This window comes from Carcharodon carcharias, chromosome 6 (assembly GCF_017639515.1).
Source record: "Carcharodon carcharias isolate sCarCar2 chromosome 6, sCarCar2.pri, whole genome shotgun sequence".
In the NCBI taxonomy this organism is placed as follows: Eukaryota; Metazoa; Chordata; class Chondrichthyes; order Lamniformes; family Lamnidae; genus Carcharodon; species Carcharodon carcharias.
Genome location: NC_054472.1, coordinates 115,669,912 through 115,697,820, shown reverse-complemented (window position 1 = coordinate 115,697,820; position 27,909 = coordinate 115,669,912). Strand labels below are relative to the sequence as shown.

General features: G+C 41.1%; 1 protein-coding gene across 5 annotated transcripts in view; it reads left to right on the top strand.

The window, feature by feature from the left end:
- Positions 1-27,909, top strand: part of efr3a (EFR3 homolog A (S. cerevisiae)) — a 255,404-nt gene that overhangs the window by 138,212 nt on the left and 89,283 nt on the right. For all 5 annotated transcript variants that reach the window (XM_041189698.1, XM_041189697.1, XM_041189696.1 and 2 more), the window contains 3 exons: positions 16,551-16,629; positions 18,869-19,004; positions 20,044-20,193. In XM_041189698.1, the coding sequence (XP_041045632.1) occupies positions 16,551-16,629; positions 18,869-19,004; positions 20,044-20,193 (365 nt within the window). The remainder of the gene's footprint in view (positions 1-16,550; positions 16,630-18,868; positions 19,005-20,043; positions 20,194-27,909) is intronic.

Below are 27,909 nucleotides of genomic sequence, written 5' to 3'. Positions count from 1 at the left end.
CTGCTTCAGTAAGGGTACAGCAACTGTTGAACTTCTCAGTCAATCTGAGCTACCCAAACATCAGACATTCACATTAAACAAACATTTTTAGAGCTCCCAGCTTCCAAACATTTCATGATGATTTATGGTTAACTCTTCCACAGTGCTGTACAACCTGTGTACAAGGTGATTTATTTTTAGTGTCCCTTTTTGAGTAATTGACTCTAGCGTCAGAAACTGGTGTGTTTGGACATAAGTGATTAACTGCTCACAAGGTGGCTGCTTGGACTAGTGTTAATAATCCATTGCGAGAGAAATGCTCGTGCTATTTATTTTTCTCTTCCTGTTGCAATACATTCTGGTTATAAAAAATGAATTTTATCTTGCTATCAAAATGTTTCTTCAGTAAGTAATCTAAACTACAGTTTTGGTTGAAAACTGAATATAAATATCAAAAATAAAACCTGTAAATACTAAAACAGAAAATGCTGGGAATACAATTAATCTTTCAGTATGACAATTATTATCTAAAACATTAATCCATCTATCTGAATGCTCCAGCATTCATAACAAGATGGATGATTTGATAGCACCCATAGAAGTAAAAGAACATGTTATGATGGCCATTACAGAGATGTGGTTGCAAGGTGACCAAGGCTGGGACCTGAATATTCAAGGATATTTGACATTCTGGAAGAGCAAGAGGAAAGGGAAAGGAGGTGTAGCAGCTGTGTTACAGAATGACAATTGTTGTCACCTATAAGGAAGTCTTTCGGTCCATTGTGTCTACATAGACTCTCCGAATAAGCAGTTCACTTAGTGCCATTCTCCTGCCTTCTCCCTGTAGCCCTGCACATTCTTCCTTTTCAGATAACAGCCTGATTCCCTTGAGTGCTTTGATAGAACCACCACATGCTGCATGAATATTTTTTCTCATATCACATTTGCTTCTCTTGCCAATTGATTTAAATCTGTGCCCTCTCACTCTGTCCTTTCACAAGATGGAATAGTTTCTCCTGATCTTCTCTGTCCAGACCACTCATGATTTTGAATACCTCTATCAAATCTCCTCTCAGCCTTCATTTCTCCAAGGAAAACAGGTGAACCGCTCCAACCTGTCTTCATAGCTGAAGCTCCTCATCCCTAGTACCATTCTCACGAATTGTTTCTGCACGCTCTCCAATGCCTTCAACATCCATCCTTAAATGCAGCGTCCAGAACTAAATATAGTATTCTAGCTAAGGCCTAACTAGTGTCTTATACAAGTTCAACATAACCCCCTTGCCCTTGAAGTCTGTGCCCCTTTTAATAAAGCCTAGGATACCGTATGCTTATTAACCATTCTCTCTACCTGTTCTGCCATCTTGAATGACTTATGCACCCAGATCCCTTTGGTCCTGCACCCCCTTTAGAGTTGTGCCTTTTTATTTTAGTGCCTCTCCATGTTCTTCCTACCAAACTGAATCACTTTACATCTCTCTGCATTGAACTTTACCTGCCACCTTTCTGCTCATTACGTCAACCTGTAAATGCCCTTTTGAAGTTCTACACTATTTCTTCACTGTTCATAATGCTTCCAAGTTTTAGTATCATCTGAAAATTTTGAAATTGTGCCCTTTACACCAAGATCAAAGTCATTAATATATATCAGGAAAAGCAAGGGTCCCAACACTGACCCCTACAAACCTTCCTCCAGCCTGAAAAACATCCATTAACCACTGTTCTGTTTTCTCTCACTCAGCTAATTTCATATCCATGTTGCCACTGTCTCTTTATTCCATGAGCTATAACTTTCCTCACGAGTCCATTGTGCAGCACCATCAAATGCCTTTTGGAAGTCCCTGTACAGCACATCAACAACGTTGCCTCCATCAACCCTCTCTGTTACCTCTTCAAAAAAATTCAGCAAGTTAGTTAAACATAATTTTCCCTTAAGAAATCGATGCTGACTTTCCTTAATTAACCTGCATTTGTCTATGTGCCTATTAATTTTGTCACAAATTAGTTTTTCTAGAAGTTTCCTCACCACCAAAGTTAAACTGACTGGCCAGCAGTTGTTGGGCTTATCTTTACACCATTTTTTCATAAAGGGCGTAATGTTTGCAATTCTTTAATCTTCTGGCACCATTCCTGAGTTTAAAGAAGACAAAAAACATATGGCCAATGCCTCGGCGATTTCCACTCTCACTTCCCTCAATACCCTGGTTAATAAAAGCTGAGATCAGTACAATAGTGAGAAATGACCTGTGTTCAGAATATCAAGATGTAGTATTCAGATTAGTTGGCGAAAAATAGAAAAGGAATGAAGTCACTGTGGGAATAGTTTATAAGCCCCCTAACAATAGCTACATAGCAGGACAGAGTATACACCAAGAAATAATAGGAACTTGCAAGAAAGGTACAGCAATGATCATGGATGATTTTAATCTTCACATCAATTGGACAAATCAAATTGGTAAGGGTAGCCAGGAGGATGAATTTATAGAGTTTATTCGGGACAGTTTCTTAGAACAATATATGATGGAACTTACCAGCCTATTTGAACTTGGAAATGTGTAATGAGACAGGATTAATTTATGACCTCATAGTAAAGGATCCTCTAAACAAGAATGATCATAACATGATAAAATTCCAATTTTAGTTTGAGAGTGAGAAATGAATAACTACTGTAATTGCCTTTATTTAAGTTTAAGACACAAGGATATGAAGACAGTTGATTAAAGTGAACTGGGTAAATAGGTTAAAAGGGAGAAGAAGCAGCAGACATTTAAGGAGATGTTTCTTAACTCAACAAAGATTTATTCCATTGTGGAAAAAAGACTCTGCCAGAAGGATGCACCATCCATGGCTAACTAAGGAAGTTACTATCAAATTGAAAGAAAAGGGGTATAATGCTGTGAAGATTAGTAGTAGGTCAGAAGATTGGGAAAGTTTTAGAAACCAGCAAAGGATAAATTTTTTTTAAAAAATCAAGAGGGAGAAATTTGAGTACGAGAGAAAACTACCAAGAAATATAATGAGTTGGTAAAATCTTCTACAAGTATATAAGAAGGAAGAATAGCTACACTAAGCATTGTTCCCTTAGAGGGTGAAGCTGGGGAATTAATGGGAAGCAAGGAAGTAGCAGAGGCTTCGAACATGCATTTGTACTCGTCTTCATAGTAGATGACACAAAAAGCAATCCCAAGAATACTAGAAAATCAAGTGCCAAAAGGAAGGGGGGAACTTTTATTTATTCGTTTATGGGATGTGGGCATCACTAGCCAGGGCCACATTTATTGCCCATCTCTAATTTCCCTTGAGAAAGTGGTGGTGAGCTGCCGCCTTGAACCGCTGCAGTTCAACTTAATCACGATCACTAGAGAAAAAGTAATGGAAAAACTAATGGGAATTAGGCCTGGATTTTTCCTATGGCGTGTAGGCTGGATGGGGGTGGGCGTAGAGCCAATCGCTGCCTGCAAACGGCTGCGCGCCACTATTTTACACAGGCAGGCCAAATAAGGCCTGCCCAGCGTAACGCGCGGCCGGCAAAGCTTAGCCCTACCTGTGCGGACAGGGGGAGGAGGGAGAGTCGGGGCCTGCGTTCTTTTGCACATGCACACAAAAGAGCGCAGCAATCTCCCTGAGGCACGGAGCTGCCTCAGGGAGATTGAATGGTTATGAAAATTAAAAATTTATGCAGACATATTCCCTCATGTGACTGTGTCACATGAGTTGGGGCATGTTTGTAAAGGTGGGAAAATGTATGTATTTATTTTATAAAAGCTTCAGGAAACCTCATCCCATCCGTGAATGAGGTTTCCTGAAAAACGTGAAGGCCGCTTGGGCTTTTCGCCTGCCCGCCAACCTTAAGTTTGGACAGGCAGTGTTCTGAACTACTTTAATTAGTTCCTTAATGGCCTTAATAAGCCGTTGACGAGATGATGCTTGAAGACGTTGGGGGTGCACACCCAATGTCATTGCACGTCATTTTATGCGTCGGCGTGTCGGGCCCACCCCCGCACGCTGACCGGAAGATTCAGCCCTTAAGGCTGTCAAGTCCGCTGGACCGGATGGCCTACATCAAAAGAAGTGGCTGCAAAGATATTTGGTGCTTTGGTTGTAGTCTTCCAAAGTTCCCTAGATTTTGGAAAGGATTGGAAAACAGCAAATGTAATACCTCTGTTCAAGAAAGGATGGAGACAGAAAATAGGAAACTGTAGGCCAGTTAGCCTAATATCTGTCTAATGCCTGTCTTTGGCAAAATGCTGGAATCTATTAGTAAAGTGGTAGTAACAAGACATTTACAAAATCATAATGCAATCAGGCAGAGTTGTTGTACGTTGTCTCATGAAGAGGTCTAGAGGCTTGTATTGTTGAGCAATAACTGTTTATTATAACACATAACTATATACATACCTATAGGACGCAGTCCTGACTAGGTGCTATCTCCATGCCAACTTTTACCAGGTTCAATACTATACTACTCCCATGTGACTCTGCATCATAATGTGGGTGGTAATGTGGCCTGTTCCACATTAACCCTTACAGTCCTGAACACCTCAACCCAAGTTATTACCCAAATGTATTTGCAATAATATTTACATGCTACCCCATCTCCCCAACACCACCGACACCCCCCCCCCCCCCCCCCCCCCCCCCACCTCTTAAGTCCCTGACTTTACAGATTCAGACAGTCTGGAGGCACTACAGCCCTTCCCAATCTTGTCCTTTCAAGTTTCGAGAGTGGTGGTCTGAACTGCTTTGGGCTGACTTTGCTGGCCTGGAGTTGAAGTTCTAGTACTTGGTGTTGCAATTATTTGGCTTTCTACACCTGGCTCACTCAAATGGAAGTGAAGGAAGTTTGGCACGAGGAATCAGGTGAAGTCTTTTCCTATTCTAAACAAAAACAGAAATACCTGGAAAAATTCAGCAGGTCTGGCAGCATCAGCGGAGAAGAAAAGAGTTGACGTTTCGAGTCCTCATGACCCCAACAGAAGGGTCATGAGGACTCGAAACGTCAACTCTTTTCTTCTCTGCCGATGCTGCCAGACCTGGTGAGATTTTCCAGGTAATTCTGTTTTTGTTTTGGATTTCCAGCATCCGCAGTTTTTTGTTTTTATTTTTACTTCTCCTATTCTGTCTGATTTGTGACTTCTGGGGTATGTATCAAGTATGACCATTGCTGTTCTTCATTCTTCAGGACAATGATGCCTTTTCTGTCAAGGTTCCTGTTCCAAACCTTGTCACCTCTGTTTAACCTTGGCAGGTTTTTATGGTACTCCCTATTGTAAGTGGAAGTTTTGTCACCATTGATTGGACTGTTCTCTAAACCTTCTGATAGTCTCTGACTGCCAACCCTGGGATTAATTTCTTCGGCAGCGTGGGAAATTGAGTGCAAAGTTTTCTGCATATCAGCAGCTTAGATGGGGCTAATCCCCATTGCAGTGGGATGAATCTATATGAAAAGTCATCATTTTTCTTCAAGAAGGTTTTAATGGTGGAATGCCTCTTTCCACCTCAGTTAGATTGTGGATCCCTTGGGGGGATGGTGAAGTGTTGAAATCTGTAAATCCTGCAAAATGAGTGAAATATTCCTTAGCGAATTGCGACCTGTTGTCAGACACCAACTGGTCCGGGATGCGAAGGATCAAAGATTTCTTTCAGTGATCTAATGATTGATTTTGTGGTGGTTGTGTGCAAACGCTTCATTGAATATTTCTCTTGATGGATTGAAGTGATGAGGAAGGACTTGCTGTTGTATATGAACAGATCCATTCCCAAACATTCCCACGGTCTGGTAGGGAACTGTGCGGGGATAAGGGGCTCCCTCTGGACTGGTTTGTACAGCGTGCACACCTGACAGTTTAAGATCATCTCTTCAATTACTTCTGATATTCCTGGCCACCACACTACTGACCTTATGTTGCCCAAGTGGCTTTGGTGGATTTGTTGTAGAATCTCCCAGAGTGAAATGGGAACGACCAACTGCTCATCATACACTAGCATATCATCAATGACAGTGATAAAAGCAAAATACTGTGGATGCTGGAAATCTCAAATGAAAACAGAAAATGCTGGAAAAACTCAGCAGGCCTGGCAACACCGGTAGAGAGAGAAACAGAGTTAACATTTCGATTATGACTTCTTCAGAGCTGTGAAGTGCTTCTGCATTTTCAAGTGAATTTTCATAACATTGCCACCTGGAAGCTGCAGTGGTCACCCTTGTAGGCAGCACTGACAGATGCAGACACACTCTTCATCTTACATCTGTTCTTGTCATATCTGTTGAAGCTTTTTGGAGCTCGCTGGCAGTTGTGTTGCCACAGACTGAGAATGTGACTTGAGCTCATTGACCAGATTGACATTGTGTATCACAGGATGGTCAACTGTGGCCCTGGACAGTGTGTCTGCAGTTGTTTGGTACTTTCCCTAGATGTACACTGTCTTGTATGCAAAGCGCATGAGTTGTAAGCAGAATCTCTGAATTCTGGGGTGCACCCTGGCGAGTTGTTTCTCATCCAACAGTGAGACCAATGGTTTGTGATCTGTCACAATAATCCTTTTTAGCCCAAGAATACAGTCAGAGAACTTCTCACAAGCCCATGTTACTGTGAGGGCCTCTTTTTCAATAACTGCATACTTCATCTCTGTGTCTAACAGCCCCCGAGACATATACTATACTGGACAGTGGCATCCATTTAGCTGCTCTTGGAACAGCCCCACTGTTGATTCTATTGACAAGACATCTGCGATTGTAGTTGGCAGGGATGGGTCATAATAAGCTAGGGTATCTGGTGAGAGCAACATGTCTTTGATCTAATAGAATTGGAGAGATGGTGGCGTAGTGGAAATGTCACTGGACTAGTAACCCAGAGATCCAGGCTAATGCCACCACGACATCTGATTGAATTAGAATTGAGTTAATAAATGTGGAATTGAAAGCTAGCCTCAGTGATGGTGACCATGAAACAATCATCAATTGTTGTAAAAACCCAGCTGGTTCACTAATGTCCTTTAGGGATGGAAATGAGCCATCCTTACCTAGTCTGACCTATGTGTGTCTCCAGACCCAAAGCAATGTGGTTGACTCTTAACTGCCCTCTGAAAAAGCAATTAGGGATGGGCAACAAAGGGCTTGCCAGCAACGCCTACATCCCATGAAAGAATAAAGAAGAAAAAAAAATCGTTTGCGCTTGGTGTGCATCCCAACACCATGCTTGGACCTTTTCGAGAATGCGTCAACTGGTTCACCCTGCCCAGGAATCTTTGGAGTTCGGGAATAGATGGAGGAGTTGGAAACTCATTAATTGCCTTTGTTTTGTGTGGGTCTGACAGGATGCCTTTGCTGCTCACAACATGGCCTAAGAACCAAATGGAGGTCTTGGAGAACGTGCATCTATTATTCAGTGTTAATTCTGCTTTCTGCAAGTGTTTCAAGACAGCCATGAGTCTACTGTCATGTTTCTTGACAGTCATACCATGGACAAGTACATCATCCATATGACAGATAATTCCTTTCTGGCCTTGTAAGATGGCCAACATGGTGCGCTGTAATATCTTGGGTGCCAACTTAATGCCAAAAGACAAATGATTGAAGCTGAATCTGCCAAACAGGGTGATAAAAGTTGTCAGCAATTTAGATTTCTCATCTAATGGAGTGTGCCAGAAGCCACTGTTTGCATCAAGTTTCTAGAACGTTGTGCTCTTGGACAGTTTGGTTAAGCTGTAGTCCATTGAGGACATTAAGTGGATTTCCCTCGACGCACAGCAGCAGTCTGTACCATCTCCAAGATACACTGCAGGAATTCACCAAGGCTCCTCAGACAGCACCTTCCAAACCCACGATCACTACCATTTAGAAGGACAAGGGCAGAGATGGGACAACACTACCTGCAAGTTCCCCTCCAAGCCACCCACCATCCTGACTTGGAAATATATCACCGTTCCTTCACTGTCGCAAGGTCAAAATCCTGGAACTCCCTTCCTAACAGCAGTGTGTGTGTGTACCTATGCCTCGGATTGCAGCGGTTCTAGAAGGCAGCTCACCACCACCTACTCGAGCAATTAGAGATGAGCAATAAATGCTGGCCCAGGCAGTGAAGACCACATCCCATGAATGAATTAAAAAAAAAAAGGACTGTTGCACTGTTCCTGTGTCTAACTTGAATCCAAAATGTGAATCTGAGATCCTTAATTTCTCCTGAGAAGCATTGTTGGACGATTTCTTTGACGATCTCATGGACTTGTTTGGAATCCTTCACATCCTCTGAAGGTTTTGCACTTACTCATCTTTCCAAAGTGTCCCAAGCAGTTGCAGTAAAAGTACTGCACAGTGATTGCTGGACGCTGCTCGCGCCTGTGAGGTCTGCTTGCGCCACAGTGCTGACATGGTCTGGCACCATCTTTTGTTTTGCTTGGCTATTGTTTTTCTTGCCCTGGAGTTTCCTTTGTCCTTTTGCTTTGAGTTGAACTGTTGGGGTTACTCTGTGCCACAGCTTAACTGTGCCACACAAAATTGATCAGTTTTGCTGGCAGACTTTCGATTGTCTGACAATTTGGATTTCTTTTTCCAAAGTTATATCATCTCTAGATTGGAGTACATCTACTCCAATCGGTCTCTTATGAGCTCCAATTAAGGTCACCATAGTCGGAGCCTTCAGCCAATCTGCAAAACTCAAGTATGAAAGAGTCAAGAGCCCCAGGCTTTTGGACTCTTGTTAAATTTTGCACGCTCCAAAATCTTATTGCTGCTTAGATTAAAGTAGGTGTCAAAGGACTTCATGACCTCAAGTTTTTGAAAGACTCATTTATTCCTTGTCTGGCAATTATGTTGTCGGCTATCAGACCTACGGAATATAATGGTGTATTCACTTGTTAAGCCCCTGCTTTCTTCTTCAAGCCTGATGCTATCATATATCTTAAAAATTTTCTCCATAATGCCCAATTTTTTGCCTGGTCTGGCTCTTCCATCTAACCTTTGTATCTGCCAGCTTTAGACTGGCAGTGTTGATTTACCACCCATGGCTGTTTTCAGCACAGGGGGATAACAGCTTTAATTTTTTTTTAAATAGTGCTGCAGTAATTGTTTTTTTTCCTTCTCACGTATGTCAGTATTTGGCAGGCTCCTGTTCCGGTTATGGAGCCATTTTGAACTTCAGCAATTCTACAGAAAATCTTTTGAACGAATCATTTTGACTAGCTAATTGCTTTCCCAGGCTTGGAGAATCAAATTGAAGCCTTTTTTCTTTGCTCAGACTCCTCTTTAATTTTTTTTATTGTTCGCACGTGGTCGCTGTGTATTATGGCACCGACCCTGGATCCGGGTTGCAGTGTTCTTCAAGCTACGCTCATTAAGCAATGCAGTCTGATTATTGCAGTGAATTCAAAACCTTATTTTGGCTTTTTTTTTGGAGTTTGCTCACTCTTACGATTTGGCTACGTCCTTTGACTCTGTTTTTGATCAGGTTCACATAGGATCTCCACATGCTCTGGTGGAGTCCTCTTAAGCTGCACAGTGGATCTTTCTTCTGCCCTTCAGCCTCCACGCCTGTAATGGAGTTTCTTGGGCAATCTCCAGCTGTGTATTCAAGGTCTTCAAGCTGAGCACACTTCTCTCAGGTCAGACTGCAGTTTCTTTACTTCTTCATTCTTAGGGATTTTGGGATCCTTGACCTGCTGGCACCATGTCATAAGGTTGAATGTTGCCTCATGAAGAGACCTAGAAGGGGTATATAGTTGAACAGTAACTGTTTATTAATAACACATAACTGTACTCACATCTATTGGATACAGAATCACATCTTTACAGTGCATAAGGAGGCCATTTGGCCCATCGAGTCTGCACTGGCTCACTGAAAGAGCATTCTACCTAATCCTAGTCCCCTGCCTTATTCCTGTAACCTTGCACATATTCTCTTTTCAGGTAGCAATCCAATTCCCCTTTGACTACCTCGATCGAACCTGTCTCCACCACCCTTTCAGGAAGTTTGTTCCAGACTCCAACCACCCTCTGGGTGAAAAGATTTTTTCCTCATCACTTCTACTCCTTTTACCCATTACTTTGAATCTGTGCCCTCTAGATCTTGATGTTCTCTTGAGTGGGAACAGTTTCTCACTATTTACCCTGTCCATACCCCTCAGGATCTTGAATACCTCGATCATGTCTCCTTTCAGTCGTTTTTCTCCAAGGAAAACAGACCCAACCTCTCCAATCTATCCTCATAGCTACAGTTGTTTATCCCTGGAATCATTCTTGTGAATCTCACCTGTAGTCTCTCCAATGCCTTCACATCCTTCCTCAAGTATGGCTCCCAGAACTGGATGCAGTACTCCAGATAAGGTCTAGCTAGTGTCTTATACAAGTGTAACATGACCTTCTAACTCTTGTACTCAATGCCCCTATTAATAAGACGTAGGATACCATATGCTTTATTAACTGCTCTCTCAACATGCCCTGCCACCTTAAAAGACTTGCATACATATACACCGAGACCCCTTTGTTCCTGCACTTGCTTTAGAGTTTCTTCCTTTATTTTATACAGCCTCTCCATATTCTTCCTGGCAAAACAAATCACCTCACTCTTCTCTGCATTGAACTTCATCTGCCACTTGTCTGCCCAATCTACCAACATATCTATGTCCTTTTGAAGTTCAAGATTATCCCCATTACGGTTGACAACATTTCCAATCTTGGTATCATCTGCAAATTTTGAAATCATGCCCTGCACACTGCAGTCTAGGTCGTTAATAAATATCAGGAAGAGCAAGAGTCCCAACACTGACCTCTGAGGAACTCCAATACAAATCTTCCTCCAACCTGAAAAAGAATCATTGACCACTACTCTGTTTCCTGTAACTCAGCCAATTTCATATCCAAGTGCCTACTTTCCCTTTTATTCCATGAGCTAGAATTTTGCTCCCAAATCTATTATGCAACACTGTATCAAATGCCTTTTGAAAATCCATATACACCACATCAAAGTGTTGCCCTTATCAACCTTCTCTGCTACCACCTCAAAAAGCTCCAGCAAATTAGTTAAACATTCCCTTGGCTTTAATGGCTTTCCTTAATTATCCCGCGCCTATCTAAGTGACTATTCATTTTGTCCCGAACTATAGTTTCCAGAAGTTTCCCTACCGGTGAAGTCAAACTGATTGGTCTGTAGTTGCCGGCGTTATCCCTGTACCCCTTTTTGAACAAGAGTGTAACATTTGAAATTCTCCAGTTCTCCGGCACCGCCCCTATGTCTAAGGGAGACTGGAAGATTATCACCAGTGCCTCTGAATTTCCACTCTCACCTCCCTCAGTATCCTCGGATGTATCTCATCTGGTTCTGGTCCTGGTACCTTATCAATTTTAAGTAAAGATAGCCTTTCTAACACCTCCTCCTTCTCAATTGCAAAGTCCTTGAGCGTACCAGTTACGTCCTCTCTTACCTCGGCCTGGGTAGCATTCTCTTACTTTGTAAAGACAAATGCAAAGTACTCTTTTAATACCTCCATTATTTCTCCTGCCACCACATGCAAGTCTCCTTTTTTTATCCCTAATTGGCCCCACCCTTTCTTTTATCACCCTTTTATTGTTTACATGCTTATAGAAGATCTTGGGATTCCCTTTTACATTAGCTGCTAATTTCTTTTCATGCTCCCTCCTTGCTTTTCTGATTAGATTTTTTCATTCCCTCTCTGGTCCTTCTATATTCAACCTGATTCTCCATTGCATTTTCTACCTGACATCTGTCATACACGTACTTCTTTCTTTTCATCTTCACCTCTATTTCTCTCATCATCCAGGGTGTTCTAGATTTATTTGCCCTACCTTTTCCCTTCAAGGGAATATACCTTTACTTTTCTTGCAATACTATCTCTTTGAATGTCGCCCATTGTTCAGCCACCACTTTTTCTGCCAACATTTAATTCCAACTCGCTCAACTCAGATACATTCTCATCCCATCGAAGTTAGTTTTCCCCCAATTAATTATGCCTGCTCTGAATTGCTCCCTGTCCTTTTCCATGATTAACTTAAACATTATGATACAATGGTCACTGTCTCCTAAATGCTGTCCCAAAATTATTTGATCCACTTGGGCCAACTCATTCCCCAGAACCAGGTCCAACAGTGCCTGCCCTCTTGTTGGACAAGAAATATACTACTGCAGAAAATTACCCTGAACACACTCCAGGAACTCTTGCCCTTCTTGTCCCTTTGCACTATTCCTATCATGGTTCATATTTGGATAATTGAAGTCCCTCATTGTAATCACTCTCTTTAATCCTGCCTTTCTTGAACCAGGTCTCTCTTATAGCTGTAATATCATAGTTCCATTTGTCAACCTGTGCCTGTAGTTCACCAATCTTTAACCACACACCGTACATTCACATACTTACATTAATCATGATTTAGGCTTTTTAACTTCCCCCTTGCTCTGAACCCATCTAATGACTTGCTATAGCCTACTCTAGTTCTATCAAATTCTCCAAGTATTCTATTAACTTTGATACTACTCTCTGATATATCATCCTTATAATGTAATACTTCTCTACTTCTCACTGCCAGCTTTTCTCCACTCCTCTCTCAATTTCCCCTCGGGTTCCCATCCCCCGCCAATCTAGTTTAAACCCTCCCCAACAGCACTAGCAAACCTCCCTGCGAGAACATTAGTCCCAGTCCTGTTAAGGTGTAACCCATCCTCCTTGTACAGGTCCCACCTGACCCAGAACCAGTCCCAGTGCCTTAGAAATCTAAAGCCCTTCCTCTTACTCCATTTTTCCAGCTACATATTGAACTGCTCAATCTTCCTATTCTTATGTTTGCTAGCACGTGGCACTGGGAGTAACCCTGAGATTACTGCTCTTGAGATCCTGCTTTTCAATTTCTTTCCTAACTCTCTCAAATCTGCTTTCAGGACCTCATCCCTTTTCCTGCCTGTGTCATTGGTCCAAATGTGGGCCACAACCCCTGGCTGCTCGCCCTCCCCCAAAAGAATGCCCTGCAGCTGCTCTGTGACATCCTTGACCCTGACACCAGGAAGGCAACAGACCATCCTGGAGTCACATCTATGGCCGCAGAAATGCCTGTCTGCTCCTCTAACTGTGGAACCCCCTACCACTATAGTATTTCCACTCTTCCACCTCCCCTCCTGTGTAGCTGAACCACCCGTGATGCCACGAACTTGGCTCTTGCTGCAGTCCTCTGAGAAACCATCTCGCTCACCCGTATCCAAAATGGAAAAGCGGTTAGAGAACAAGATAGCCTCAGGGGATTCCTGCAATACCTACCTGTTTCTCTTAGATATTCTGGTCACCCATTCCCTTTATGCCTATGTACTTCTTAGCTACGGTGTGTCCACCTCTCTAAATGTGTCATGCACATAATCCTGACTAGATGCTATCTTCATGCCGACTTCTACCAGACTAATTATTACTCCCTTACTACTCCCATATGACTGTCGATGTCATAATGTGGGCAATACTGTTTCCCCAGTCCCACATGAAATCTTACAGTCCCGAACACCCTAGTACTACAAGAGTCAACATGGCTTTGCGAAAGGGAAATCGTGTTTAACATATTATTAGAGTTTTTTGAGGATGTATCAAACAGACTGTATAAGGGGAAACAGTGGATGTAGTGTTTTTGGATTTCCAAAAGGCAGTTGATGTGCCAAAAAAGGTTATTGCATAAGGTGAAAGCTTATGGTGTTAGGGGTGATATATGAGAACTGACTGACAGGAAAGAGTGTCATGATAAGTGGGTCACTTTCAGGATGACAAACTGTAACTAGTGGAGTGCCACTGGGATCAGTGCTAGGGCCTCATAAATCATATATTTATGATATATATTAATGATTTGGATAAAGGGACTCGCTGTTAGTCAAATTTGCTGCTGATATCTAGATAAGTAAGAAAGCAAATTATGAGGAATATGCAAAGTCTGCAAAGGGATATAGATAGGTTAAGTGAGTGGGCAAAGATTTGGCAGATGGAATACAATGTGGGAAAACGTGTGCTTGGCAGGAAGAATAGAAAAGCAGAATGTTATTTAAATGGAAAGTGACTACAGAATGCTGCAATATAGAAAACATCACAAAACATTCCAATGCAGCTACAGCAAGTAATTTGGGAGACAAAGGGCATGTTAGCCTTTGTTGCAAGGGGTATGGAGCAAAAAGTAGGGAAGCCTTGCTACAGCTGTGTATTCCAAATCCTAACCACCCACTGTATTTTTAAAAAAAAGTTTCCCTCATGTCCCCTCTGGTTCTTTTACCCTAAATTGGTGTTCTTGACCCTTACCAATAGAAACAATCCCAATTTCCCCAATCTATCCACACAACTGAAGTCCCTCAACCCCAGAATCATTTTCGTAAACCTTGCCTGCACTCTCTCACACCCTTCCTTCCCAAAGTGTTGTGCCCAGAAGTTGAGGCTGAACTGGTGAGGGGCAGGAGGTTTAGGGGGCATGTGAGGAAAAACTTTTTTACCCAGAGAGTGGTGACGGTCTGGAATGCACTGCCTGGGAGAGTGGTGGAGGCGGATTGCCTCACATCCTTTGAAAAGTACCTGAATGAACACTTGGCATGTCATAACATTCAAAGCTATGGGCCGAGGGCTGGTACATGGGATTAGGTAGGTAGGTCAGGTGTTTCTCAACTGTCGGTGCAGACTCGATGGGCCGAAGGGCCTCTTCTGCTCTGTGATTCTGTATTTTTATAAAGGTTCACCATTACTCTGCTACTTTTGTACCCTATAACCTTAATTTATAAAACCCTGGATCCTGTATGCCTTTAAGGTTAAGAAGGTCTATGGGGCAATTTTTTTTATTAAACAAGAATAGATTGTAAGAGCAGGCACATTGTGCTAGCACTTTACAGAACACTAATTAGATCACAGCTGGAATACCGAGTAGAATTTGGCTTCCCACGTTACAGGAAAGATGAACTGGAGAGGATACCAAGGAGATTGAACGAAGATGTTACTGGAAATTGAGAATTTTATCTATGAGGTGGAAGAATTGGGTAGGCCGGCATCATTTTTTGGAGCAAAGGAGGCTGAGGGGGGATTTCATTGTGGTGTCCAAAATTACGAGGGATCTAGATAGATTGGCTAGAAAGGAGTTTTTCTCTTGGAAGAGAGGTTACCAGACAAGGCATAGATTTAAAATAATTGGCAGAAGGATTAGAGGAGACATGGCAGATTTTTTCACGCAGAGGATGGTGGGGTTTGGAACTCTACCTGAAAGGGTGGTATCGGGAGAAATCCTCATCACATTAACAAAAAAATGCACTTGAAGTGCCATTAACCTGCAGGGCTACAGATCAGGAGCTAGAAAGTGGGATTAGGCTAGTTAGCCTTTTTTATAAACTGGCACAAACACAATGGTCCAAATGGCGGCCTCCTGTGCCTTATTTTCTGCTAAATCAGAGGTTGCGAGGGGGTAACCTACCATGCCTACTCCTGAAATCCCCATCGTTGTAACCAAATTTGGTTCACTTCATGTCACCTGAAATCGATGAACACACTAGAACAGCAAAGGCCCTGAGGTTGAAGTGCTAAAGATCTGTATATCAGATCTAGCAGCTCCCTAGTCCAGCTGCTCTCTCACAGCTATGGCAATGGCGTCTACCTGCCAATGTGAAAGTTTGCCTTGGCATGTCTAATACTGTGCAAAGAAGGATAAATGTAACCTGGCCATTAGCCTGTTAGCTTGTTGATCTTCTAATTTGTGCTTATATATGCTGCATGAGCTGTGTTCATGTTGTTACCCAGAAGGAGTCATCAATAGTATCATCAAGTGACAGTAACTCACCTTTAAACTTGCTGATGTTTAGGTTGTTAAAATGTTATAAGAATTCGACTGCTTGAAACTAAAGCTAAAACAATGAGAGTAATTGGGTAAATTATGAAACATCTTGAGAAATGGTGCACACTCCACACATTCAGACTGCAAGATCAGTCTTGAACTGCTGCAGAGTCCCACACTTGTCTGCAAGTTTTTGTAATTAAATAAATTATTGCCTCTCTGTTTAAATGTTTTCTTTGGAAGTAATAAATAAATTTAAATTATTTTTAAAATGGCACAAAGGAAATATTTTTTAAAACAAACCTTGAAGGATTATTACATTGACCACAAAGCTGCATATTTTGCTGGCTCCACAGTCTTTCACCAGCATTGAACAAGGGGGCAGAAAGGCTCTTTGCTTTATTGTTATTTTAACGAAACCTTGGTGAATTCAGACCATTAACAGCCTTGACTCATTATCGAACAGCTTCTAGTGGGAGTGGTTCCATGATCTAAAAACATTGATAAAATATGCTTTGTTTTCTTCTTTATTGCATTGATTGTGATGTTGGACTTTACAGTACCCAGTAGTCCATTTTTTCCCTTATTCCTTAAAATAAGTTAGCATGGAGTTATTAAAGGATATAACGTTTCAAGTATTGTGGTAAATTATCTAAACTAAATGTTGATCATCTGATTTGTACTTGAATGCGCTGTGTTTGTGGTATTACCCAGTAGGATTATTGGTTTCTTTCTTGACCCTGCAATGCATCTTAACTGACTGCTAATTGAATTTTTTTTATTGCATTTGTAGTCATTTAGACAACCATCAGCTCTGGGACCCAAATGCATTTGCTGTTTCCTGCTTTAAAATTACAATGTATTCTATACAGGTGAGTTTGCAAGATTTATCTGTTAATTCTACAAGAAAGAAAAATGCCTGCAGCCTCATAATGGGGTTAATGTGTTGCTTTCTTTGCTATTAAAAGTTTAAAAAGTGAAGTGTTTTATCATCATCTACCATGATATAAGTGCTTTATTGCATTTTGGTTTAGGCCCATATTCTATTTTATGACTGAACTGCAAATAACTGAAGAGGTTTCATATTTACATTACATAAAGTAAAAAGTGCAAGAGAAGTGTGAATGGAAATACTTTGGGGATGGTGATTTCATGTTGTACTATTTAGCTAATGTATTGCTGTAATATCAAAAACCAGATGAATTGAACATTTATTTATTATGGCTAATTTTACTAGGTCATATTTCTGGTGGGGAGTTTTGTCTGCTGGCAGTGAAAATCAGGAGTTGAGGCACATGTGTCCAAATTGCTGATGTCCACTCCTGGTGGATGAAGCTTCCTCCATAATGCAGTTTAATAAAGTTGTCCCTCAGTGAAACATGATGTTCTAGCTATTCATTATATTTTGAATTAGCAAAAGATGAAACCTAAAATTTAAGTTTTCAATATGTTTTTTGTTTCTTCTTCCACAACTCCCTATAGTTTTTACTACTTAAACCCAGTATTTATATAAAATAAAAATACCTGAAAAACTCAGCAGGTCTGGCAGCATCTGCGGAGAGGAACACAGTTAATGTTTCGAGTCCGTATGACTCTTCAACAGAACTAAGTTAAAATAGAAAAAAGGTGAAATATAAGCTGGTTTTAGTGGGTGGGGGAGGGGGTAGAGCTGGATGGAGGGCCAGTGGTCGGTGGAGATAGACAAAAGGACAAAGAGGTATTGAAGGTGGTGATATTATCCAAGGAATGTGCTAATTAAGGTTAGAAAGTAGGACAAGCAAGATACAGACAGCCCTAGTGAGTGGGGTGGGGTGAAGGGAAGGAATCGAAATAGGCTAAAAGGTAGAGATAAAACAATGGATGGAAATACATTTAAAAATAATGGAAATAGGTGGGAAAAGAAAAATCTATATAAATTATTGGGGGAAAAAAGGGGGGGGGGAGTTCAGAAAGGGGGTGGGGATGGAGGAGACAGTTCGTGATCTAAAATTGTTGAACTCAATATTCAGTCCAGAAGGCTGTAAAGTGCCTAGTCGGAAGATGAGGTGCTGTTCCTCTAGTTTGCGTTGAGCTTCACTGGAACAATGCAGCAGGTCAAGGCCGGACATGTGTGCATGAGAGCAGGGTGGTGTGTTGAAATGGCAAGCGACAGGGAGGTCTGGGTCGTGCTTGCGGACAGACCGAAGGTGTCCTGCAAAGCGGTCACCCAGTCTGCATTTGGTCTCTCCAATGTAGAGGAAACTGCATGGCTAGTCCAGTTCAGTTTCTGGTCAATGATAGCACCCAGGACATTGATGGTGGGGGATTCAGCAAGATAATGTCATTGAATGTCAAAGCGAGCTGGTTAGATTCTCTCTTGTTGGAAATGGTCTTTGCATGGCACTTGTGTGGTATGAACAATACTTGCCATTTATCAGCCCAAGCCTGAACATTGTCCAGGTCTTGCTGCATATGAACATAGACTACTTCAGTATCTGAGGAGTCGTGAATGGTACTGAAGATTGTGCAATCTTCAGTGAACGTCCCCACTTCTGATCTTATGATGGAGGAAAGTTCATTGATAAATTGGCTAAAGATGATTGGTCCTTGGACACTACCCTGAGGAATTCTTCCTGCGGTGACCTGGGCCTCAGACGTTTGACCTCCAACAGCCAAAGAGAGTCTATCCCTGATTCCCTTTGAAAACAGTTTTGTTAGGGCTCCTTGATGCTACTCTTGATCAAATGCTGCCTTGTTGTCAAGGGCATTCACTCTCACTTTACTTTTTGAGTTCAGCTTTTTTGTCAATGTTTGAACCAAGTCTGTATTAGGGTCAGGAGCTGAGTCGCCCTAGCAGAACCCAAACTGAGCATCAGTGAGCAACTTATTGCTGTGTGAGTACTGTTTGATGGCACTGTCAATGACACCTTCCACAACTTGCTGATGTAAAAACTTCTGTTCCCCAAAGGACCTCATTAAATAAACCCTACATTGTTTTCTGCTGCTTGCATTTTAAACTGAATAGTTGTTTTAGTTTCTTCACCTTCATGAAAATGTTTTCATCCATGTCTCTATTTCATATGAAAGAATTTTTTCTGTCCCAACTTGTTTACAATAAATCTAACATTACAGGCCCAGCATTCTCATCATGTGATTCAGCAGATTCTTCGACATCTGGATACTCACAACAAGGATTCTCCAAGGGTCCGAGCAGGCATTGTACAGGTCCTTTTAGAGACAGTTGCTATAGCAGCAAAAGGCTCTATTGGTAAGCAGAATTGACATTAAGAAAAAAAAAAATAAACACTAGTAGAATAGACTTTGTTTCCATTTAACACAGAGGATTCATTTTTCTATGTTAATTTGTTCACCACACATACAGTGGTCACATTTATGGCTTCAGTTGCCTGCCCCCCACCCCCTGCCACCACAACTTCCCTGCACATGATTTCACTTGTAGCCCTGAGTGTAATGTGGCGTGCAGGCCAATTGTCCCTGGTAAGAGAAAGATAATCAGTCAAATCACCTAGCAAGCAAGCAACTTTATACTATAATTTATGGACTCGACAGGTAGGTCCATACCCATAGCATTCTTCTGTGTTTGTCCTATGAAATATTTTTTTAAAATCCTACCTGTTCTGGTTCCATTGCCCATTTTGTCCTGCTTTTCTATGTTTGTGTTCCATTGTCTCTAACTGGCTATTGGACATCTTGTGCTAGAATTCACCTTTTCTCCTTTTTGTGAATGAACTGCAAGTAACTGAAGAGGTTTCATGTTTACATTACATAAAATGCAAGCGAAGTGTAAATAGAAATACTTTCGGGATGGTGATTTTGTGTTGTACTGTTTAGCTAATATGATATCAAAAACCGATGTATCCTAATTTTCATACAATTTGAAGGAGGTAGAGAATTGCAGTTATGTAGGGCTACCCTGGTTCCATAAAGTGAGAAAAATGGCTCTATGTTAATTTTTCCTTCAGAGGCATTCCTTTGAGTTATTTCTGGCAAAAGAAGTAAAAGTAATTGTACAAGGTTTGTAAGTTGTTTTTAAGTCTGTTGACTCTGCATTTCCTTTTTTGATAACGCTTGTTAAAATCTAATTTTACTGCTTTTGATATTGCAAGTATTTTGAGCCAAACTGTTGTTTGACTGACTGATTTAAGATTTTTTTCTGGTTATTACTATCGAGTAACTGAGTTACATTTTCATTTCACCCCTATCTCTCCTCCTCCCCTAAAAATAAGTTACATAGTCACCAACAAATATTTAAATGAATACTAATTTTGATAGTTTTTTTTGAATAGGTCCAACCGTTTTGGAGGTGTTTAACACGATGTTGAAACACTTGCGTCTCAGTGTTGATTTTGAGTTGTCCAATGAGCATAGTTCTACTGGTGCTTTATCAACCAGCAACGATGAGAAAGTAGTTCAGGATACAATTATACAGACTATTGGTGAGTACAGGATTCTGCAGTGTGAAATTTGTGTTAATCAGTTCTGATGACATGAATTTGGGCCATGATTCTCTCTGTGCATGCTAACTGTATTAGTCATAATGGGCTAGACCATGAAACCTCTTCTAGTGACTTTATACTAAAACTCTCATGCCATTTTTTTGTAGGATGTGAAATTGCTCATTTATTTGACAACCTTTAAGTAAAGTTAAATTTCAGGTTGCATCATCATTTAAGTACAACTATATTTCACAAAAATAATAATAACTAAAATAGAAAAGTATCTTCCTGGCTATGCAAGTACTGAAGATTTATATTTTGTGCTATTTTTAAAATGTTTTGACCACCCTTCAGCTAATTAACTATACCTTTCGTTTATTTAAATTTTAACATGATATTTAAGTTTCTTAATTATAACCATTGTGACATTATTTCTGGCTGGCTCTCTAGTTTTCTCTGGCTCCTATTAGGACTGACGCCTGTGAACAAAAGTTCAACTTATTCATTTGCACTCACATCTACGTGATTAAAGTATTTTAGTACTTGCTGTGAAGCAAATTATAAGAATTGATAGCAGGAAAAACTGAGGCACACTGATGTTATCAGGGAGTTAACTCCCACTGTATCCAAATTTATTACGTCCAACATTTTCTAGCCATTGGTGAGAAACTATTGAGTGTTAATTTTATTTTGGATATTAGTGTTAGTGCGTGATAGGGGAAAAAAGTGCACTAATCAAACACACTTCAGTGCTGTCCCTAATCTATCATCTGCAGTGTAGTAGTAATGACAGTGGCTTCTTGCTTGATGCTTTTAATTCATCACCTCACTACAACTTGTCTTCACCATAACTGCAATTATTACCATTGCCCCAGTGATGGATTTATAACCACGATTGCTTTAAGCTAGCATTTCTTGATTTGATTTGCCAGGGATTAACATGACAATCAGAGCTGTGTAAAGGTGTGGCCTATTCCTAAAGTATTAGTCTGAGGGAGAGATAAGACCAGACCAAACTGTTGCCTTCTATTTCGAAGCATATTGGGGTAACTTTTTATCTCCAGGACTCTAATGTGAAACCCCAAATCTTTGTTGTTGGTGAATAACTTCATAAGGATATGTAAGACTAATGGGAGTTTGTGTTTAACCAATTTCCAACATAAATTCACATGTTTCTTCTCTGGTTACTCACTTGCTTAAACATCAATTATGTCCTGAAAACACACCGTGGATGAGGAATTCCCTTTGAACTGCTTCTGCTCTGCTGCAATAAATTCAACAGAATGGGAGAAAAAAGCTCACTTAACCACACCAAATTTCTGGTGAAGTAATGGTGGTGGAGTGGGAGCAGCAATAAGAAATTACCCAACCTTGAATACTCCTTAGTTTTCATGCTCGAAGTCTTGCTATGAGATGGTATTATCTTAAAATCCAGTTTCCACTGCTGCATTCTTTCAAAAGGTGAATTTCAATTTTAAAGATTTCAAATAAGTTCGTGCTTGTGTAGCAGTAAGAGTCGGAGCTCATTGTTAACCGGGAACTAATTTGTAAAATGATAATCAAGCAAAATTGAATATCTTTCTTCTGTTAATCGAATGATTGCTCTCTCTTGGGTTTGCCCTGTACGTGACAGTCTTCTCTTCCCCACCATGCACCACCCACGAGTAAAATCAAACATTGTCAAGTTGGCAATCTTTTGTTTAATTCCATTAGTTTGCTCACCACAAAGTCATATGAAAATTGCTTTTCATTTATAATGAATCATTTTGGGAATGAACAATTTAATAAACCTGAAGCGAGCTGGTAAGTTACATTAACCCAGTAATTGCTGTGGCAAGCCATTGAGCAGGGCCAGCTTTTTTTATTCTTTGGGATGTGGGCATCACTAGCCAAGGCCAGCATTTGTTGCCCATCCCAAATGCCCTTGAACTGAGTGGCTTGCTAGGCCGTTGCAGAGGGCAGTTAAGAGTCACAAAGAGTCTGGAATCACACATAGGCCAGACCAGTAAGGATGGCAGATTACCTAAAGGACATTAGTGAACCAGATGGGTTTTTTAACATCAATTATAGTTTTCATGGCTACCATCACTGAGAATAGCTATATAATTCAGGATTTACTAACTGAATTTAAATTCCATCAGCTGCTGGGGTGGGATTTGAACCTGTGTGCCCAGAGTATTAGCCAGAGCCTCTGGATTACTAGCCCAGTGACATTACCACTATACCACCATCTCCCCTAGCTGTTAGTTAGACTTGCCTGTTTAGTGTTGACGATATTTGCCCTGCAAGTTGCTGAAACTGCGAGATGTAAACAGGACATCTTGTTAACCAGGCACTGGGCCCGAGTGAACAGATTAGGCGACTCTTATCAATCAGCTTGCAGCATTGTGAAATTAACAGCACAAAAACTAAGAAGGAACTATAATATGGATCATGAATTAAACGTCAAATCTGCGACAGAAAGAGAAACCGAGAGAAGGAAAAACTCAACTGAGATAGAAAAAATTTTGAAACTATATATTTTTTAAATCTGCAATTATCATTAAAACCTGAAGGATTGAGATTTCACACTTCTTAGTTAATTTCCAGTGCCAGAAAGTTTGGCAGTACTTATCACACCATTAAAGTGGTACTTAGACTTGAAGCAACTTGAATTGTCTTTCTGGAATGAGATTATTTTGTATCTACCATGCTAGTGCAAGAACTTCACATTGGCTCCAAGTATTTGAACGAGGAGCGAGACAGTGAGATGCCATTTTTACATTGGCAAAGTTGCCCTTTCCTGAAGTTGCTGTGGCGTTTGTGTATAAATAATGCATATTATTTTGGCAGCAAATTTTGGACCAGGGTAACTGGCTTTATACAGTAATAAATGAGTAGTTTAGTAAAGGCCTTTTGTCCTTCTTGTTGTTTTGCTTTGACACATAGAACCTGAGAAGTGCCCATAGGAACCTAGGTTTTTAAATGCGCAATAAACACACAAACACAAAAATTCACTCCTTTCACACTTATCCACCTTTAAAAAAAAAAGCCAAACCAGCATTTGTAAATATATGCAATCTTTTTTTAAGCGATCCTGTTGGTTTAAGTTCTGTGAATCATCTGTTTGTCTTTTGTTCCTGAAACTGTGGAGTAAAAGGTCAGTTTATTGCTTAAAATGCTGACCTGATGCGAAAATTTCAAAAGAACAAAATGTATTAAGCTGGTCTACAGTTCTGCCAGAAAATGGTATTTGAAAAATGTTCTCTAGGGTTCATTTGTTGCCGTAGTGATTCTAAGTACTGAATGTTTGTGATGTTCAGTTATTCTACCACATTAACAGAAGCTAATATGCATATACTTGGGGTGCACGTAAAGGAAAGAAAATCCCGGCATGAAAGAATGCCTATTAAAGAGCTCCATTCATTATAAAAATTGCAGTGAAAATATTAAAGTGCTGGTATAAGAGTAATTATTGCTGTCATCTCAGACTGATGTTCTGTGATGTTGAGGCTGCAGCTCAGAAGTTATCCTGCTGACTGTACTTGGCTGAGCAACAAAGCACATTGTATATTGCATACTTGAATGTTTGTGCATAAACTAAACTTGGGCAGTTTGTTTAATTTTGAGATTACAGCTCAATAGAAATAGTTCTTCTTGTAATAAAAAGACATCAAAAATAGATTTATAAATTTCCAGGAGTTCCAAATGGCATAGGATTAATAATTCTTGTTTTTGTTTTATTCATTCTTGGGATGTTGGCATCGTTGGCTGGGTCAGCATTCATTGCCCATCCTGAGTTGCCCTTGAGAAGGTGGTGGTGGTGGTGGTGAGCTGCCTTCTTGAACTGCTGCCGTCCATGTGGTGTACGTACACCCACAGTGCTGTTAGGAAAGGAGTTCCAGGATGTTAACCCAGTGACAGTGAAGGAACGGCGATATGTTTCCAAGTCAGATGGTGAGTGACTTGGAGGGGAACCTCCAGGTGGTGGTGTTCCCATCTATCTGCTGCCCTTGTCCTTCTAGCTGGTAGTGGTCATGGGTTTGGAAGGCGCTGTCTAAGGAGAATTCCTGCAATGGATCTTGTAGATGGTACACACTGCTGCTACTGTGCGTCGATGGTGGAGGGAGTGAATGTTTGTGGACGTTGTGCCAATCAAACGGGTTGCTTTGTCCTGGATGGTGTCCAGCTTCTTGAGTGCTGTGGCAGCTGCACTCATCCAGGCAAATGGGGTGTATTCCATCACACTCCTGACTTGTGCCTTGTAGTTGGTGGACAGGCTTTGGGGAGTCAGGAGATGAGTTACTCGCCGCACGATTCCTAGCCTCTTTTTAGTACACTTTAAGACTGATTGTTGCCCTCGCTCACTCACTGATTTGTTCAAAACCAGTAAATGATGCTGAATTGTTAGACGGTGGTTTTCATCTAGTATGCAAATGATATGGTGAGTCCAGGCACTGCACCCGTGCAAAAAGGATTGGTATGTGGTCAATTCAATTTTTCTGGCCTACCATATTTAAATAAAATTGACAAGCTGGAGGTGCAAAACCTGTTCCCTATCAAAAGCTCCATTTAAAGCGAGGGCAAGAAATTTAGGGAAGAGGACTCCACTTAGTCACACAGACTGATGAGAACATCCAGAAGATGCATCTTCGCACATTCTTGCTCTTCCAAGCACCAGTGCAAAAGCACCCTGCATGCATAGATTTTGGGATGAGGTATCTATACTAGATGATTCACTGAGCACAAATGAGTGGAGGTGAGCCAGGAAAAGAAGAGGGCAAGTTCACATCCTGGCTCTGTTAAAGGTGGCAGAGATGCAGACTTTAGGGGCTCAGCCTTTCAAGGAAAGATACTTTCTGTGCACTAACAATTGCTGAATGTATTGGATCCAGCATAAGAATTACTGAACAACAAAGGACCAAGGTCCATCTAGTTCACCTTCTGCCGTCCTAGTAGTTGCATGATTGGAATATAATGGAATTATTAGATGTTAATTAGTGATTAATAATTATGATTAATTATAGTGATTAATTGGTATATAACTCAAACAAATGGAGCTTTCTGGCATTCAGAACAACTGCCACCTCATTATCTCTGAAGAGACGCTCATGACCCCTATGCCTGCAGAGATCAAATCCAAGTGAATTCTACAAAGGCCATTTACATTTCCAAGGCCAGTCTTGGCAATTGGAGAGGACCAGTCTGCATGGACAAAGGACCCTGAGACCTCTCAAAATCTTTAATGGTCGAAACATTACCAACCTCAAGAATCCAAACAAAGGAGTATGCATCCTTTTGTCCAAGCCAAAGTGGAGAGGTGAGTGTCACAAGACCTCTTTCCTTTCTCCCCCCTCTGCCAAACTACAAGCTGCTGGAATCTGCAATATTGCCTTGTGGAGGTGCAGAATATATTTCCATCTTCCATCTAGCAAGCAGCAGCTCAGAACCAAAGCTCTGTCCAGGTTTAACTGGCTGGCCCCATCTGCACTGTTTCTACTGGAACTTCTGTGCCATCACCTTAAGGACTAATTTATCTCTACGTGCCCACCCATCGTGGAAGTCATCTCCACTGGAAAGGGGAATTATCTCGCATCAGTCTTCAGAATGCCAACTCTGAAAGAATACACCATTGGACTTTGATTCTGGACTCACATGAAACAATAATTCTTTATCTTGTGGTTTTTGCCATGTAAACCCTTTCTCTATTTCCCCCCTTTTATTGTTTGAGTGAAAAAGTGGCTACGTTGTGACCCCTCCTCATGTTTGAGTGTGCTTGAAAACAATACCCCTCTGAGTTTACCCTATTTCAAATTTGCTGTGGAGTTGCCAGGGTCTTAAGAGGTGGTTAATGAGATGGTAGATGCATTGCTGCTAATTTTCCAAAATTCCCTAGATTCTGGAAAGGTTCCATCAGGCTGGAAAGTTCCAAATATAGCTCCTCTGTTCAAGAATGGAGGGAGGCAGAAAGCAGTAAACTATAGGCCAGTTAACATGGAAAGGTGTTAGAGTCGATCACAAAAGAGGTTACAGCTGGGCACTTAGAAAAGCTCAAGGTAATCAGGAAGAGTCAGCATGATTTTATGAAAGGGAAATCATGTTCAACCAATGTATTAGAGTTCTGTGAAGGAGTAACATGTGCGGTGTATAGAGGGGAGCCTGTAGATGTGCTGTACTTGGATTTCCAGAAAGCATTTAATAAGGTGCTGCATCAAAGGTTATTGAAAAAAAATAAAAGCTCATAGTGTAGGGGGCAACATATTAGCCTGAATAAAAGATTGGCTGGCAGAAAACAGAGTGTGCAAAAATGGGTCTTTGGCAGGATGTGACGAGTGGAGTCCCGCAGGGGTCTGTGCTTGGGCCGCAACTTTTTACAATTTATATCAATGACTTAGATGAAGGGAGCGAAGGCATGGTAGCTAATTTTGCAGATGATAAAAAGATAGATAGGGAAATAGGTTGCGAAGAGGACATAAGGAGTTTGTAGATGGATATAGATAAGTTGCATGAGTGGGCAAAAATCTAGCAGATGGGGATGTGTGAAAATGTAAAGTTGTTCACTTTTTGGCAGAAAGAATAAAAAAGAGTATTACTAAAATGGAGAAAGACTGCAGAATTCCGAGGTACAGAGGGTCTAGGTGTTCTCATGCATGTGTTGCAAAAAGTTAGTATGCTGGTACAGCACATAATCAAGAAGACTATCATGGAATGCTATCCTTTATTACAAGAGGAATTGAACATAAAAGTAAGGATGCTATGCTTCAGTTATTCAGAGCATTGATGAGACTGCATCTCGAACACTTTGTACAGTTTTGGTCTCCTTATTTAAGGAAAGATGTAAATGTTTTGGAGGCAGTTCAGAGGAGGTTTACCAGATTGATAACTCAAACGAGCAGGTTGTCTTATGAAGATAAATTGGACAGGCTGGGCTTTAGCAGAGTGAGGGGTGACCTGATTGAAGTATATAAGATCCTGAATGGTCTTGACAAGGTGGACGTGGAAAAGATGTTTCCTCTTGTGGGTGAGTCCAGAACTATAGGGGCACTATTTTAAAATTAGGAATCACCCTTATAGGATAGTTATGAGGGGAAATTTTTTCACTGAGGGTTGTGCAACTTTGGAACTCCCTGCCTCAGAACGCAGTAGAGCTAGGGTCACTGAATATATTTAAGGCAGGGGTAGATAGATCCTTGTTAGGCAAGGGAATCAAAGGTTATTGGGGGTAGATGGGGACGTGGAACTCGACACAAACAGATCAGCCATGATCTTATTGAATGGCAGAGCAGGTTCGAGTGGCCTACTTCTCCTATTTCATATATTCGTATGTAATACGAAAATTGAGGGTGAGGGCACAGATGCAAACACAAAGAGAAAGCAGACAGAAAGAGGAACACAGAACTCTTGTGAGGAGGAGAGGCAATCACTCTCATGAAAAGGTCAGTTTTTCTGTTTGCCTCTAAGAGCTCCTGTCTCCTTTTCTGCCAATGTGCAAGCTGGCTAAAATGGCCTAAACCCTGGAAAGATGTGTAACTAGCTAGGAGGTGCTGGTTGCTTTCCCATAAGTGGCCAAACCGTGAATGAAGGTATTATTGGTTGGTCAGTTGAAAAGGAACTCCAGAAAACCACACCATCCAGACTGTCATAACAAGAGGGAGAAATGGTTTGTAGAAATGTGCCTTACTGATGATAATCATGCCCATGAAACTCAGTTGAAAGCTGTTATCACATAGGACTCCT